The sequence below is a fragment of the Spermophilus citellus genome, assembly GCF_964194105.1.
Source record: "Spermophilus citellus genome assembly, chromosome: 10".
NCBI lineage: Eukaryota > Metazoa > Chordata > Mammalia > Rodentia > Sciuridae > Spermophilus > Spermophilus citellus.
This window is the reverse complement of record NC_138197.1, coordinates 109,889,360-109,904,363: the sequence shown is the minus strand read 5'-3', so window position 1 is coordinate 109,904,363 and position 15,004 is coordinate 109,889,360. Positions and strand designations below refer to the sequence as shown.

At 40.5% G+C, this 15,004-nt stretch overlaps 1 protein-coding gene across 1 annotated transcript in view; it reads right to left on the bottom strand.

The window, feature by feature from the left end:
* Nucleotides 1-8,516, bottom strand: part of PLEKHG7 (pleckstrin homology and RhoGEF domain containing G7) — a gene marked incomplete at its 5' end in the record, with an annotated part of 68,855 nt that extends 60,339 nt beyond the window's left edge. The window contains 3 exons of the mRNA XM_081311923.1: nt 4,073-4,095; nt 4,862-5,583; nt 8,486-8,516. Coding sequence (XP_081168049.1) covers nt 4,073-4,095; nt 4,862-5,583; nt 8,486-8,516 — 776 coding nt within the window. The remainder of the gene's footprint in view (nt 1-4,072; nt 4,096-4,861; nt 5,584-8,485) is intronic.
* Between the last annotated feature and the right edge of the window lie 6,488 nt (nt 8,517-15,004).

The window sequence follows — 15,004 nt, the reverse complement described above, 5'->3', positions numbered from 1 at the left end:
AACTTCCTCAGTAGAACTCCCAAAGCTCAGGAAATAATGCCAACGGTTAATAAATGGGCCAGCATTAAGTTAAAATGCTTTTGCACAGCAAAGGAAATAATTAAGAATCTGAAGAGAGAACCTACACCATAACATCTTTGCTAGGTTCCTTTCTGGAAGAGGTTAATATCTAGAATATATTAAAAAAAAACTTAACACCCATAAAATAAGATAACCCAATTAATAAATGGGCAAATGAATTTAACAGACACTTCTCAAAGGAAGAAAGACAAATGGCCAACAAATGTATGAAAAATGTTCAACATCCTTAGCAATTAGGTAAATGCAAATTAAAACTACACAGAGATTTCATCCCACACGAGTCAGAATGGCAGTCATCAGGAACAATAATAAATGCTGGAGAGAATGTAGAGAAAAAAGAATACTTTCACACTGTTGGTGGGATTGTAAATTAGTACAACCATTATGGAAATCAGTATGGAGTTTCCTCAAGAGACTAGGCATGGAATTACCATATGACACAGCTATGTCACTCCTCAGTATTTATCCTGAAGAATTAAAGTCATCTTACCACAGTGATACATGCATACCTCGGTTTATACAGAAGCACAATTCATAATAGTTAAACTATGGAAGCAGTCTAGGTGTCCATCAGTGGATAAATGGATAAAGAAAATGTGCTATATATACACAATGGAATTTTATTCAGCCATAAAGAAAAATGATATTATGGCATTTTCAGGAAAATGGATAGAACTAGAGACCGTTATGTTAAGTGAAATAAGTCCAACTCAGAAGGTAGAAGGTCATATGTTTTCTTTCTTATGTGGAAGTTAGAGAGGAAAAAGGAAAAGAAAGGTGGTGTGCGGGGGGAGTCTTATGAAAATCAAAGGGAAATCAGAAGGGGAAAGGGACCAGGGAGAGAGAGGTAGGGAGAGAAGGGGGAATTGCTGGGAAGGGATATTGGTGAAATCACAGTGTTATATTGTGTGCATGCATGAACATGTAACAACAAATCACATCATTATGCACCAATAAAACAATGTGGGGGAAAAATCTTACTGAGAATCTTCTCCATTTATGGTATTTCTGTTTTCTAGCATGACACTTTTACATGCTAGGTACATAACATTTTTTAAATGAAAGTCTGTGGAAGGTTTAATATTGTATAAACTTAATGTTCAGACAAATCAGATGAATTTTTCTTGATCAATCGTTTAACTCTGGCATCATAATATTGTAGAAAGAATACATCAATGCCTTGCATACAGGAAATGCAGAACAAATGAATGAACGTTGTCTGCTACTACAACCTGGAGGTCACACTGAATGTTCAGAGCTGGTTTCTGAAGTGACTACTGAGCTGTAGTATTAAATCAGGGTCAAAGGCTTATGAGATGATTACTCTTTGTATCTCAATGGATGAAAACATCTATTTCCAGCAGTTGCAGAAATTACCCAAGATCCTGTTGCCAGAAATAAGTGGAGATGGGATTCAAACTCAGGCCTTTGACTCCAGTCGCTTTTAACTCCATGTTATGCTGCCCTCTAGTGGTAACCCCAGAGGGATCGGCCTTCCAGGGAAGTTTTACTGTTATTTTTATGTGATTTCTTCCTCAAAATAGACTTTCAAATAACTTGTCCGTTGGTTTTTATGATAATATTGCCCTACTTGCTCATTTGGATATATTTAGCTTTCTTCCCATTTCCTTGAGTGCTGAAGGATAGCTTTTATTCTCACAGAAATATAATATGTACATTCCCTTCTCAGCTGCAGGGCTGACCTGAAAATGAGGTCAGGCAGGCAGCTTTTTGTGTATATAGAATGTAAGGAGTGCCAGGAGGCCCTCCCTACCCAGGAAATGTCCTTCCCTCACATCCTGATGCTTAAAATTCCAACACGCTTCTGTTTCTAGCTATGTAATTTTTCACAATGAAATACATCGGGGATAAAAGACATTGTAAGCTAAGCATCCTGCCAGCATGCTTGTTTTCTTTTAACCACCAATCCTTTACTGAGTAGGGGTTTTTGGAAGTGGACTCCAGTTGGGTACAGAGTACTAGAGATTTAAAGCTAATTAAGAAGTGATTTCTGATCTTAGGAAGGTTTGATTTGGGAAGCAGATAAATGCAAAGGAAACACAACATACTGTTTTGGATGCCAGGATGCAGGCATTTAAAAGATGCAGGGAAATACAAAAAGGGAGGAATGTACTGGCTCTACTTGCAAATGTGAGAGCATATATATTAAGCCTGAAGACCTTCACACTTTAGTAAGAATGTATTGTAAAGACTTTTGTTTCAGGAGGCATTCTTTGGTGATAGGAAAAGGTTTGAAGTGAGTACGAATTCATGCACATATTATAGAAGAAGAGAGAGAACAGTAATCAGAAAAAAAAATCCTTTCAAAGTTGAGCTAGCTCAGTAATGGAAACATTGAACACCCAGTTGTGTAAGCAGCTCACAGGTCATTCATGTCAACTTTCTTCCTTTCACCCCTCACAAAGCCTAGCTGATTATATCTCCTGCATCTCTTGTCCATGGAGATACTTTTTAACTCCATTGGGCTCACGGTAGCCTAACCTACCAGCTTCTCATGCTCGGACATTGTATTTGCTCTGCTTGAGACCACTCTCGTCTAAGTCCACCCATGTCCATTCTACGTCCATCTGATGATACCAATCCACTCAATGCCTTCACACTGCTGTTAGGGTAAGAAACAAAATTCCTAAACATCTAGTAGACCCTGCCTGACCTGACTCTAATTGACACTGTTACCTTTCTCTGAGACTATTCTCCTCCTCACTCTCAGACACACCTGTATTAGGTGTGATTTTAGAGTATTATTCTGCTTCACTCCTATAGAAGATTTCTACCAATGGTCCCATCTTCACCAATCTCTCCACTTTCCCACACAACACTTCAGTGCCCTCCTACTCATGGTGACGTGTAATTGCCTGGCTCTGAGTTCAGCCAAGTGACTTGCTTTGGCCAATAAAATTAGACAATGTTCAGAGCTCAGGCCCTAGAGGCCGTACGTGTTTCTGCTTGTTCCCATGAACCTCTCCCTTTTCTGTGAGAGGAATATGGTCCTAGGGAAAGGATGAGGGACATCTGGAATAGAGATATCCAACTGAGCCCAGCCTAGAGAAAGTGAACCCAGTGGACAAATGGATTTATGGGAAATGATAGCATTTAAGTGTTTTGGGGTTGCTTGTTATGTAGCAATAGCTAACTGATACCCTAGACACAATGATTTGCATTTTCTTGGGGCTTGGTAAATATCCTCTATCTTTACTCTTCATATTAAACTTTTCTATTTTGGCAAATCAGGGTCAAAGACTGTATAGATTTATGAATAGCAAACTGTGGCTTGAGGATTGAGTCTTAGTAATAAAACAGTGGGTAATTCCCCCACGGCTCATCTGTGGCTTTCCAAACATGACAAGGGCTTTCTTTCCAATGCCATAAACTGGATGGATTAAATTGGGCATGGATCTTTCCATTCCTGCTATAGAAGTTTTTCATCCCTGGGAGGGATAGCAACTCTGCTGCTACAACCTGGAGGTTGCACTGAATGTTCAGAGCTGGTTTCTGAAATGACACAATCCACTTGCATTTTAGATAAGGGCAGAGTCTGTCATAATAGGCATTTTAAAGGTCAGGCTAGAATCAAGCAGGACATCTTGTTCCTTTAATCCTTGTCCTTTGAATTTCTCTCTGAAAAAAACTGTTGAATATTTCTGCCTTTTCCATTTTCTCTACCCAGACGAAAACTATTACTTAAATGGATGCTAATGAAGTCACAGGCCAAGACATTGACAACTCAAAATGAAAACTATGAGTGCCTGTGGTGTCTATCATACCCTGCACTCAAAGAGATGGCAAAATGCTGTGCCCTCAAAGGAGACTCCTGAACTCAAGACTCTTGCACCTTGCACTCCTGCATGATGGGTGAAGAGTGACTTGGGTGTTGATTACAACATCATCATCAGGTCAGACCAGAAATAAAGTTGTAAAAGAAAATGGTGCACAGGTGTCATGGCATGGGAGACAACCAACGTATACACACCTGGATTGATGCAGTTCTTCTCCCTGAAATAAAATTTAAAAGTCTTTGTTTTAGTCTTGCTTGAACCCATCCAATATTTCAAAGCAGACTTTTTTTTTTTTTTCTGGGGTGTGGGGGCCATGGAACCAGGGATTAAACTTGGGGGCACTCGACCACTAAGCCACATCCCCAGCCTTATTTTGTGTTTTATTTAGAGACAGGACTCACTGACTTGCTTAGTGCCTCACTTTTGCTGAGGCTGGCTTTGAATTTGAGATCCTCCTGCCTCAGCCTCCTGAGCTGCTGGGATTATAGGTATGCACCACTGTGCCTGGCTGAAAGCAGACTTCTTGAAGAAAAAAAAAAAAAACCTATAAACTCTCTCAGTTAAAATGTTCTGGATTTGGAGGGTGGGGGGATGAGGGGGCAGGGAATGAGGAATTTGAATAATTAGCTCTTTCTCCTCTTTTAAATCAGCCTTGCTCTGTCTTCAAATGGTGTTTTGCAAAAGGACCACTACCGCTACCCAATCAATGCCTGACAGACCACAGTTAGCCGCACCTTAGAGTGCCTTCAAGGACACAGGAGAAGGTGAATTTGGCTAGACATTCATTTTCCTTCCTCCAAATGTGACACCTCTTTTACTTGAGAGCCAATGCTTCTAAAGGGTGTGTCTGTCCCCTCAGCCCTGTCTTCCTGTGCTGTCTCCCATCCTGGGGCCCCTTGGTCCTTGGGGGAGTGGGCAACCCTGAGACCTATTTTGCTTTTCAGTCCACCAAGTGCTAGGCAGGAGGCTTAGAGCTGAGTTACCTGAGGTCTTGGGGACCCTGCAGTAGGGCTGGGCATTGAGTGGCCTTCTTGCCCTGGAAGAGAGGCCCAGTGAGGAGACCCCTCATTGATGGGCCGAAATGCAAGAAGGACATGTTCATCAGGGGTCCTGGTTTGGGACTTGAAGGAGTCAGCTGTGCTGAGGGTACTTTCAGGATCTGAAAGCAGTCCTGAGCGGGGTCTCAGGGGTGATAGGGAAGGTGAAGAATCTCTTGGGCTTCCAGGTAGACTCTTGGAAAGGTGACGTGGGGAGCCTGTAGGATCTCTCCAGCTTTTCTGGGTGGACACATCCAAGACATCTTGGTGAGGTGGCGAGATGGAAGATCCCTGGCTACTGCCCCTTAATCTCCTCAAGGTGGGAGAGGTGGAGATGCGGCCGGGGGCTTGCCGGTCAAACTGGAGAAGGTTCCCTTGGTTCTCACAGAGCTTCTTTGACGGGTTCCAGGGCCCCTGAGGAGAGGTCCCACAGCCCTGGGGCTGCGTCTCAGGACAGGAAGACTCTGTTCTCCCCACAAAACTAAGAGGACCGACTGATGGAAGCTTCCAGGAGACACCGTCTGGGTTGCTGTTCTCTGGAGCACAGTGAGGTGGCTGAGTTTCCAAATCCAAGGGCCACCCTTCCTCTGGCACTTCTTGGTCCTTTCCCAGAGGACAGTCACAGGCTGGTGGCTGCATCTCCCGTGGGGAGGAGCAGATGGTGGAATCTGCAGTAAATGAGGAGACTGGGGTGAGGACAAAGGTTTCTGAAACTTCAAGGAAAACTTCTAGCTCTTCAGAAGAGATAAGTAGAGCCTAGTTCACATTAGCATCCTTTACTGAGGATAATGAGCATAATGAGGATAATGAGGATAATGTGATTCGAGCTGCCATATCTAAATAGTCTACTGAAATCCATTTACTGTCTGCTTAACATTCCTTCTCATTCCAAACAAACAAACAAACTTAAAAAACTTTAGTGACTTGAGGGGTTCCTTGGAAGTCACACAGCTAGCTACTTTTTAATTATTTCATTTTAAGAGAATCAAATGTATGAAATATGATATGTCAAGATCATTGTAATGTTTTGCGCAACCAATTAAAAAAAAGAGAATCAGATATACTTTAAATTCTCCTTACATCTAGCTTGTATGTATGTATGTGTATATTTATGTACTTTGGTGCATTCTAGAACAAAGAGAATAAGATCTATCCTTTGAGTTTTAAATTACATAATGAAACATGCCTTCAAATATAATAAATGTAAAGATTTGACAAAAGACATTCCAGATTTTATCAATACCCATATTTTTTTTTAAAAAAAAAAATGACTTGAGTTTGAAAAGAAAAACTCAGGTGTCACCAGATATCCTGCTTCTCATGATTAGCTTATCTTCTAGAATGTACACAGGCCCGGTTACCTCCCTATTAAACCCTTCTCAGGCTCAAGGAAAGACTGATTCTTCTGCTTGACAATTTGATTCATGGCAAAATGGAAATGATCTATGGCAGTTCTTTTATTTTGTAGTTTCCCACACGAACAAAGTATTTCTGTGTGGGAAAACATTATTCCTCACCCATCCATCAATTATTTCATGACTGTCAACAGATGAGGGGTGAAACCGTAGAATAAATAATATGACCGTTCTTCCCTTGCCATGAGCAATGGGCAAGGTGGCTTTAGACTGTGTGTGGATGGTTTGTGGATGAAACATCAGCAGTTGATTGCTTATTCTGAGACCTCCACAACAGTTTGAGCAAGCCTATAATTCTCCAGTGAAGCAGCAACCTGGAACCCTTTGGGAATGAATATATTTGAGTCACCAAAATTTAAGGATACCAGTCATCTATGTTTTTTAGTGCTATGTAATTCCAATTGCATTGACAATACTTTTTAGGAGAGCATTTTTCTATAGTGTATTAATTTGTTTCAACTTGATAACAGCGAGGGCTGAAAACCAATAAACTTTTTCTTGTGACCTGACCTCATTGCACTATCACTCAAGTACTGTGCTGAAATATGGTGATTGTTACTGTGTTTGTTGAAGTTCTGTGGTGTAGAAAGAATTAACAGGCTTTTAAATTCATCCTTACCAGTAAAGAGGAGGAACCTGGTGTTACCATGTAGTCGTGACGATGTTGTAATACCGATGATGAGGACTTTACGACTCTTATATTGACTCCCTGACTCTCATTGGGTTTCGGGTCAGATAAAATAATAATAGGTACTGGATTTTAGACTGGAGAATTGTTTAAGGAGCTACTTAGACAGCAATGAAAGTGAATTCAGTTCTTTTTTACAAAAGAAATTTGAAGTCCTCAATGTTGGGTTTGCTTTACTGTTTTGAGCTGAGGATTCAAATGTTATAAAACTTCACGTGTCACACTGGAACGCATGGGGTACCCTTTACTGGGGGTGGAACAAGGAGGGTAATGCCAGCTAGAACCTATATACAGTGAAGGCTGGGCTGCACTGGATTTGAAGGTTCGTGATTTCTGGTCGCTGCTCTAGAGATTAATACCAGCTTTGTTGGAGAAGGAGAAGTCCTGCTCTGACCATTGGTGAGCTCAGCTCTGTTAGGTGTGTTAGGTTTGTTCAGGTCCTGAGGTCCTGGCTGTTTCATGGAGGACCCAGTTTCCTTATTTTCATGCCAAAAAAAATGTCTGAGCTGAGGTCTGGAGTTATAGGTACTTTCACACATGCACACACCCAAGGATTCTACTATTTTTCTTTAGAGGATTATCCAAGTTCAAGGCGGCAATAATGTTAAAGAAATTCAGTACGTTTACATGGGCCCTGCCATACTGGTTGTATCGGTTTCCTTAGGTTTCCCTTCTGTCCTTTGGGCCTGCTTTCTCCTCCTTGGAAGAGAGCCTTAGGTAGCCTTTTCAGCCATCCAGACGTAGGTGTGTGATCACTGGTAGGAGGTTATCTATGTCCAGTAGGATTTAAGAGTCATTAAGTATTCTTTATTGGCCAGTGTCCTAAATACTGGAACCAAAGCATTACTAATGGCACTTGGGCCACGGCATGGTGACTGGCAACATGACTCACCTAGCACTGGAGAAAAGCAGCAGGACTTTGGGAAGTGGCTGGTAGAGAGATAGGAAGGGTTCAAACTCAGGTGGATCTGGCTTCTCTTCCAGCTTCTCTGCCAACTATGTCATGTGACCCACGATGAGCCACTTCTCTGTCTGCCTGTGTGCAGCATTTAGGAGAAGGCCTTCAGGGGCTGGTTTCAGGAATTAAATGAGATAGTGGCTAAGGCTCCTGGGAGGCCCTCCCCAAAAGACTACCCCTTGTGGATCTGATAAGAGTTGAAAGTTAACTGTGAACTAGTTCATGCCAACTCTGCTTTATGTTATCTAAAAGGCCAGACTGTGATCATTTTAAAGAGGTCACCAGCCTTTGACTTCCCAAGCTTAGGAATCTAGCAAACAGCCATTTACAGCGTTGGAGAAGGCTCTCACTGTACTAGAAATTAAACCGCAGGGATTAATGATTCACAGATTCTAATTAGATCTGGAAAGACCAGCTAGACAGAACCCGGCAAAGCTAGTGGCAACTGGTTTTGTACAAACAGAAAATGCAAGAGGGAAACCCAGAAAACAGCTGAATGTCTTTATTACCTGTGGGAAGTTCTGCCTCTGACTGTGACATTGTCCGTGTGGATCCTGACCATCCAGAGTTTGCAGAATCCCAAAGAGAGCTGCCCGACCAGAGCTCGGAGCAAGAGGTTCCGCGAGCCTGTAACAAAGCACCCTCCCTTCTGAATGCAAGTGACCTTGATAGAGCTGAAATGAGGAACTGGCCTCTCCCCTCCTTAGAGACCTTTCTAGTTATTTGTTTATGAAAAAGCTGAAAGGCAAGCGAGTTCAGAACCTAAGACCGCCTAAGACAGAGTCAGGTGATTTGTTTTTACTGAACAAGGGCTGCTCCAATACAGAAAGGATGCAAATTGGCCTCTTATTTCCCCTTAAGGTGTCCAACAATCATTCACGACAGTTCAGGGAGACAGTGCTAGCTTTATATTCCATTTCCTTTAAAAAAGTGAGAATCATTCCTCAGGACCTTATTTTCTTCACATCTTAGAATATTTCTGCCAATCTCCTTTACTAATGGGATGCTTTGATCAGCACCGAACAATAGAGAAAATTTATGAACATTAATTTTCAAATAATTAAAATGCACATCGAAAAGTATTTGTATCTACCAATATTCTCATTAGATCAATAGCCCCAAAGAACATTTATTTAGTGCCTAGGTAGACTTTTTAAAAGCCAATTAGCATCAAAAGTTTTCTATAAAGTTTTTAGAAAAAACAAAATTGGACTGGGGTTATAGCTCAGTGGTAGAGCACTTGCATAGCATGTATGAGGCACTGGGTTCAATTCTCAGCACCACATATTTATATGAACAAAATAAAGGTTCATCAAACTAAACTAAAAAAATTTTTTTTTAAAAAAGCCTAATTCTAATTGCCAGTTTACTGATTTTTTTTCCACTTAGAACCATCATAGATATGTATTGTGAAGGTTTCTCTAATCAGTGGTTCAAGGTAGAAGCCCTGGACCAGCAGAGTAACATCACTTGGGAATTTGCTAAAAAGGAAAAAATCGCAACAGACCCATCATCTGACCACTCCTTGATGTTCATCCTAGAGAATTAAAGTTAGCAAACTGTAGATTTATATACATACCCATGTCACAGCAGTGCAATCCACAAGAGCCAAATTAAGGAACCAGCCTAGGTGTCCATCAACAGATGAATGGATAAAGAAAACATGGTATATATACAATGGGGTTTTATTCAGCTGCCAAGAAGAACAAATATTATGTAATTTACAGAAAAATGGATGGAACTTGAGAGCATTCTGCTAAGCAAAATAAACCAGACTCAGAAAGGCAAGGGTTGTTTGTCAATGCATCCAACTGTTGTATATGATTCTAGTGCATAGATAAAAGATGATAAACAAACAAATACTGGATTGACCATCTTTAAAAGAAAGAAAGAAAAATTCCACCCCCTTGCTATCAAAAACTTCACAGTGGGGCCAGAATTCTGTGTTTTAACCAGTCCTCTAGGTGATTTGAGAACCATGTTAAAATTTGAGAACCACTGTCTTAGGAATAAAAAGGTCTAACTCATAGATCTTGGCCTCATGATAACCTTTGCGTTAGTCTTTAATTCTCTCATATTGGTCTTTTTAAAACAGCATTTACTTAGTGCTTTAAAAATGACGTGGTCTCCTCCCCTGGCAATCCTCCTCCCCCTCACTAGCACCAGCACCCAATCCACCCTGGAATATCAAGTCATATCTATTTTTACCACTGTGCAGAGGACAGTCAGAGCTCCTGCCAAGGCTATCTAGAAATGGATTGCTTCACTTCAGGAATAAAGAAAAATGAATGAAGTCTTTGACCTTTTGGCTTGTGGAAGGCAGGTTGTCCTTCATCTACTAGTCCCCTCACACACACACCTGGTTTTAAAACTGCCAATCCTGGGGCATCCTGATAATGGAATAGTTGATCGCAATACAGAAATGTCCAATTTGTAGTTGTAACTTGAACAAGAAAATTAAGAGTCTACAGAAAGGTCACAAAGGATGATCAAGGAAAAAAAAAGTTGACTTTCCACCTGGTTTGTCAAAGAGCAGGGATCAGGGAGGGGAGGTGACACCTGGGGTCTTGAAAAGGTGGCCCTTTATCTCAGCATGATGCAGGGAGGGCTCTCCAATCTGCAGACGGAGCAACTCTCCTCTGTGTTTTTGCCTTTTCTTTGGGTCACTGGAAGGGGTTGTCTTGCTGGGGAGAAAGCCACTTGGAATGTGCCCCATGTGAAGTCAAAAGGCTATAAGCTCTTTTGGTATCATGACTATTCAGATCTGAGGTTATGAAATATGGAGCTGTGATAGGTTCTCTGGCTTAAAAAAAAAGTCGGACATTAGAAATTAGGAGATTTGTTTAAAAAGTTGAAATGTAAAATTTACTTTAAAAAAATGAACAATCCTGCAGCAGTGTGTTCATATGTCCATATTCCCATATATATGGACTAGATGTGAGGATGGGCTCCGTGTTTCAGATAGGACAAGTATGACCCCTTCACCAGTTTCTAATACTCTGGGCACAGAAGAAGCAGCTGCCAGTACTTATCATTGTGCTTGTAGAGTTTATTTCTTTTAATAATACTAGCATGTGTGAGGTACTGGGTTCGATTCTCAGCACCACGTATAAATAAATGAACAAAATAAAGGTTCATCAAACTAAACAAAAAAAAAATTAAAAACCCCTAATTTTAATTGAAATTTACTGATGTTTTTATCACTTAGGACCATCATAGATGGTTTGTCTCCAAACTGGAGCAAACACAAGGTCTGTTCTAGTAGGCTATCCATCATCAATAGATAAATGCATGATTCTATGATGAGTCTTTTTCAATAATGAAAATGAAGAAATGATTACTCCAGAACAGAATGCTCAATCAGAGAAGCCAGGCTATCCCATGCCATTTGAAGGAACATCCAGGCTGATCTATGGAGTCAGAAGTTGGGGTCATGGTTTTGTCTTTGGGGAGAGGCAGTGACTGGGAGTGAGGAATACGGCTTCTGGGTAGTTATATGTTTCACTGTTTCTTGATCCGAGTGGTGGCAATGAGTATGTTCTCTTTGTGGAAATTCAATCACTAGCACACTCAGGGTGCATGTGTATTGAGGTTTATTTCAATGAAAAGTGCATTTGTTGAAGTGTATCTATTGAAAGATGATATCCTGGTTTGCTTACTTGTTTACATGATTGTTATGGTTTGGATTTGAGATGTCCCCCAAAATCTCACTTGTGAGACAACACAAAAAGGTTTGGAGGAGAAATGATTGAGTTATATCTTTAATCAGTGAGTTAATCCCTGATGGGATTGAGTGTTGACTGGAGGCAGGTGGGGTGTGGTTGAAGGAAGTGGTTCATTGTGGGTGTGGCTATGGGGTATGTTTGTATCTGGAGAGTGGAGTCTCTCTCTTCTTCCTGATCATATCATGTGAGCTGCTGCCCTCTGCCATGTTCTTCTGCCATGATGGAGCTGGTGGTGTATGGACTGAGACCTCTAAAACTCTGAGCCCCCAAATAAACTTTTCTTCCCTAAAATTGTTCTGGTCAGATCTTTTAGTCACAGCACAGAAGAAGCTGACTAAAACTGAATTTCTGGCTTTGAAATAGTAAATTCTTAAAAAATTATTTTTTCTAGTTGTTGAAAAGAGCTATTTTTTTTATTTGAGTTTGTTTTAGACTTTAGGGTTATAAAACTCCAGTGATATCATGTTTAAAACAATTAGAATGAATGCATTTTGATATATTTCAACATTTTGAGTTATTTATTCAGGAAATTTTTCTAGGCAGCACATATTCTGAGTTGTCTCATATTTAAAAATGTCTATTTTGCTATCATATATGAATGTGAGGCATGGAATTCTTGCACCACAATATTTTTCCTTTAGGCATCTGTAGACATTTTCCATGATTTTTAAATCTTTAGTAGTTGAAATAGGCCAACAGAATATTTGCTTTTTGTTAAGTATCTTCATTTTTTCTTTTTATTTCTTTGTGATATTGTGTATATTTTCTTGAAGTGTTAACTTAATTTCTCTTTATGTATATTTAAATGTTTTTTCAATTTGAATGTAGAGTTGTATATTACATGACAAGGTGAATTCTGTTTTACAGAGGATCTGTGCACAATCTTGATTATTTAAAGTACTTTTTCCAAATAAGGAATAGTTTCTGTATCTCTTTCCTTTGTTTTCTTTCTTTAAGGCAGGTCTATTCTCTTTTGGCGTTTCATTTTCTCTCTACATTATTTTCATTGCTTTCACTTTTCTGTAGTCAGGGAAAATTTCCTGACATCAGTTTTCTATTTTGCTTGTTTAGTTTTCCAGAGTCTAAATTGCTTTTAACTGTTTGCATAATGGCTTTAACATCAGTTTTACCTCTAAGATAAATAGGACTATTTCAGTGCAATTCTTTTTTATTGCAAAATGTTTCCTTTTTTTATGGTAGTAGACTGTAGGTTCTTGAGTCATGTTGAAAATATGAATTATTTAGTGTGTCATGAACTGAGGCATATGATTAACTGAACTATGTACACGTGGTTTTAAAAATTTAAGTCAAAGAATCATGAATCAGAAAATTTCCAACTTTACTTGTTTCTTGAAATAACTCTTTATCCAAGAAAAGTAGCTTTAGTGAGCCATCTTGGAATTTTTTAGTTTATTCTTATGACCTGTAAGCTATTTTCTTATGCCCTATAGTTATCCTATTTGCTGTTCCTTATTGAGGGATATCTTTGCTTGCCTGGTGTTATGGTTAAGAAAGGGTTGGACTGGGTTCTGAGAAAATAGTGTGTGGGTTTATATCAAATAGAATCTGTTTTGAGGGGATATATGAAAATAATAGAATAAAATCATCAGGTTGCTTGTTTGAGTGATTTTGAAATCTAAGGGACAGGGATCTACGGCCACAGCTGCAGTCGCAAGCAGCACATGAGCATTCCAGCATGTTCAAATCTCTGCTGGGGTTGGGGGCACTTTGTATAAGGAATAAAGTCCAAGGCCTTCCCATACATTGCTGTTGCTGCTATCTACAGATTGAAGTGAGGAGGCCTGAAGGATCGGTATTCTAATAAGTGCTTTCTTCCTTCCTTCCTCTGCACCTCAACCTTACCTCTTGCAATTGGAATTTTAGTAGATATTTGTATACAGCTTCTCTGTATCCATGAACCCCTTCCTTTTCCAAAGAGCTGTGACTATCCTAGTGATTCCCTCATGAATATTCCATGCCCAGCTTGAGGGGTGGAACACAACCTTGGCTAAGCCAAATATGTATTCTGTCCCCAAGGGGTTCAAGGATAGGGTGAGCTAAGCCAGCCCAATCAGTGTGACTCAGAATTCTTTGGAGAATAGTGGGATAAGGATGCTCTTTCCTGAACGATGTGCAAGGGGAGGTATGCATCCATGGGAGTGCTTGGCAGTCATCTTGGTATCAGAGGGCTGAGGGTATATCTGCTATCATGATGGGAGAGAGAGACAAAACCCAACAAAACGGAACGTTAGTGACATCACTGTGTAGCTGAATTAGTCGTCAAACTCCAGAAAGCCATTTCTCTACATTTACGTTTCCTGAACTCAATACCTTTCCCCCAAATCACTTTGTGTCATGCTTTTTTTTTTCTTGCCTTTAGTTGAACTCTTATTGATACAGAGGTATCTGTAGGGATCTGTTGATCTTTCTTCTTACCATCCAGAAATGTTGCTCTCTGGAAGAGGGCAGCCGTTAGTATCTTTCTTTCATCTAGGACCACTTAAACTGGTATCTGAAAAATTAACCCCTATAGGTTTGGGGATGATCACTGGCACCAATTCTTGATGTCCAGTGGTCATGCTGATGCTTTCCACTGTGCGTACTCTCTTGGTCACTGTATTTGTTTTCTATTGCTGCTTCACGAATTACCATCCATGCAGTGGCTCAAACGAGTGCACGCTTGTTCTCTCACAGTTTCTGGCAGTCAAGAGCCTGGTACAGCTTATTCAAGTTCTTTGCCAAGTGTCTCCAGTCAGACTGTTGGTTGGACTGCACTCCTTTCTGGAGCTCGGATCCTCTTCCATCTCATGTGGTTGTTGGAAGAATTCAATTCCTTGTGGTTGTAGGACTGAAGCTCTCACAGAGGCCATATGGTCCTAGAGGGGTTAATTTTTCAGATCACAGTTTAAGTGGTCCTGGATGAAAGAAAGATACTACCGGCTGCCCTCTTCCTGAAAGCAACATTTCTCCTGCCATTTGGTCCTCTTCACGGGCCGTTCACATCACAGCTTGCTTCTTGCAAGCCAGCCGTATAGTCTTTCCTGCCAATCTGGTGCGATGGAGTCTTCTGAATCTATTACAATCCAATCACAGGAGTGACAGCTCAGCACTTTTATTGTGTTCTGTTGGTTAAAAGCAAATCACAGGCCTCACCCACACTTGATGGGAGGGTTACACAAGAATGTGGCTTGAGGTCGCATTAGACTGTGTGTCTGCTACAGTCATTTCAATACTAAATGAGTTTTTCCTAATTGGTTTGTAGCTAGGCTAAGCTATGTCCTCAGCCCCTAGCACCATATCTGT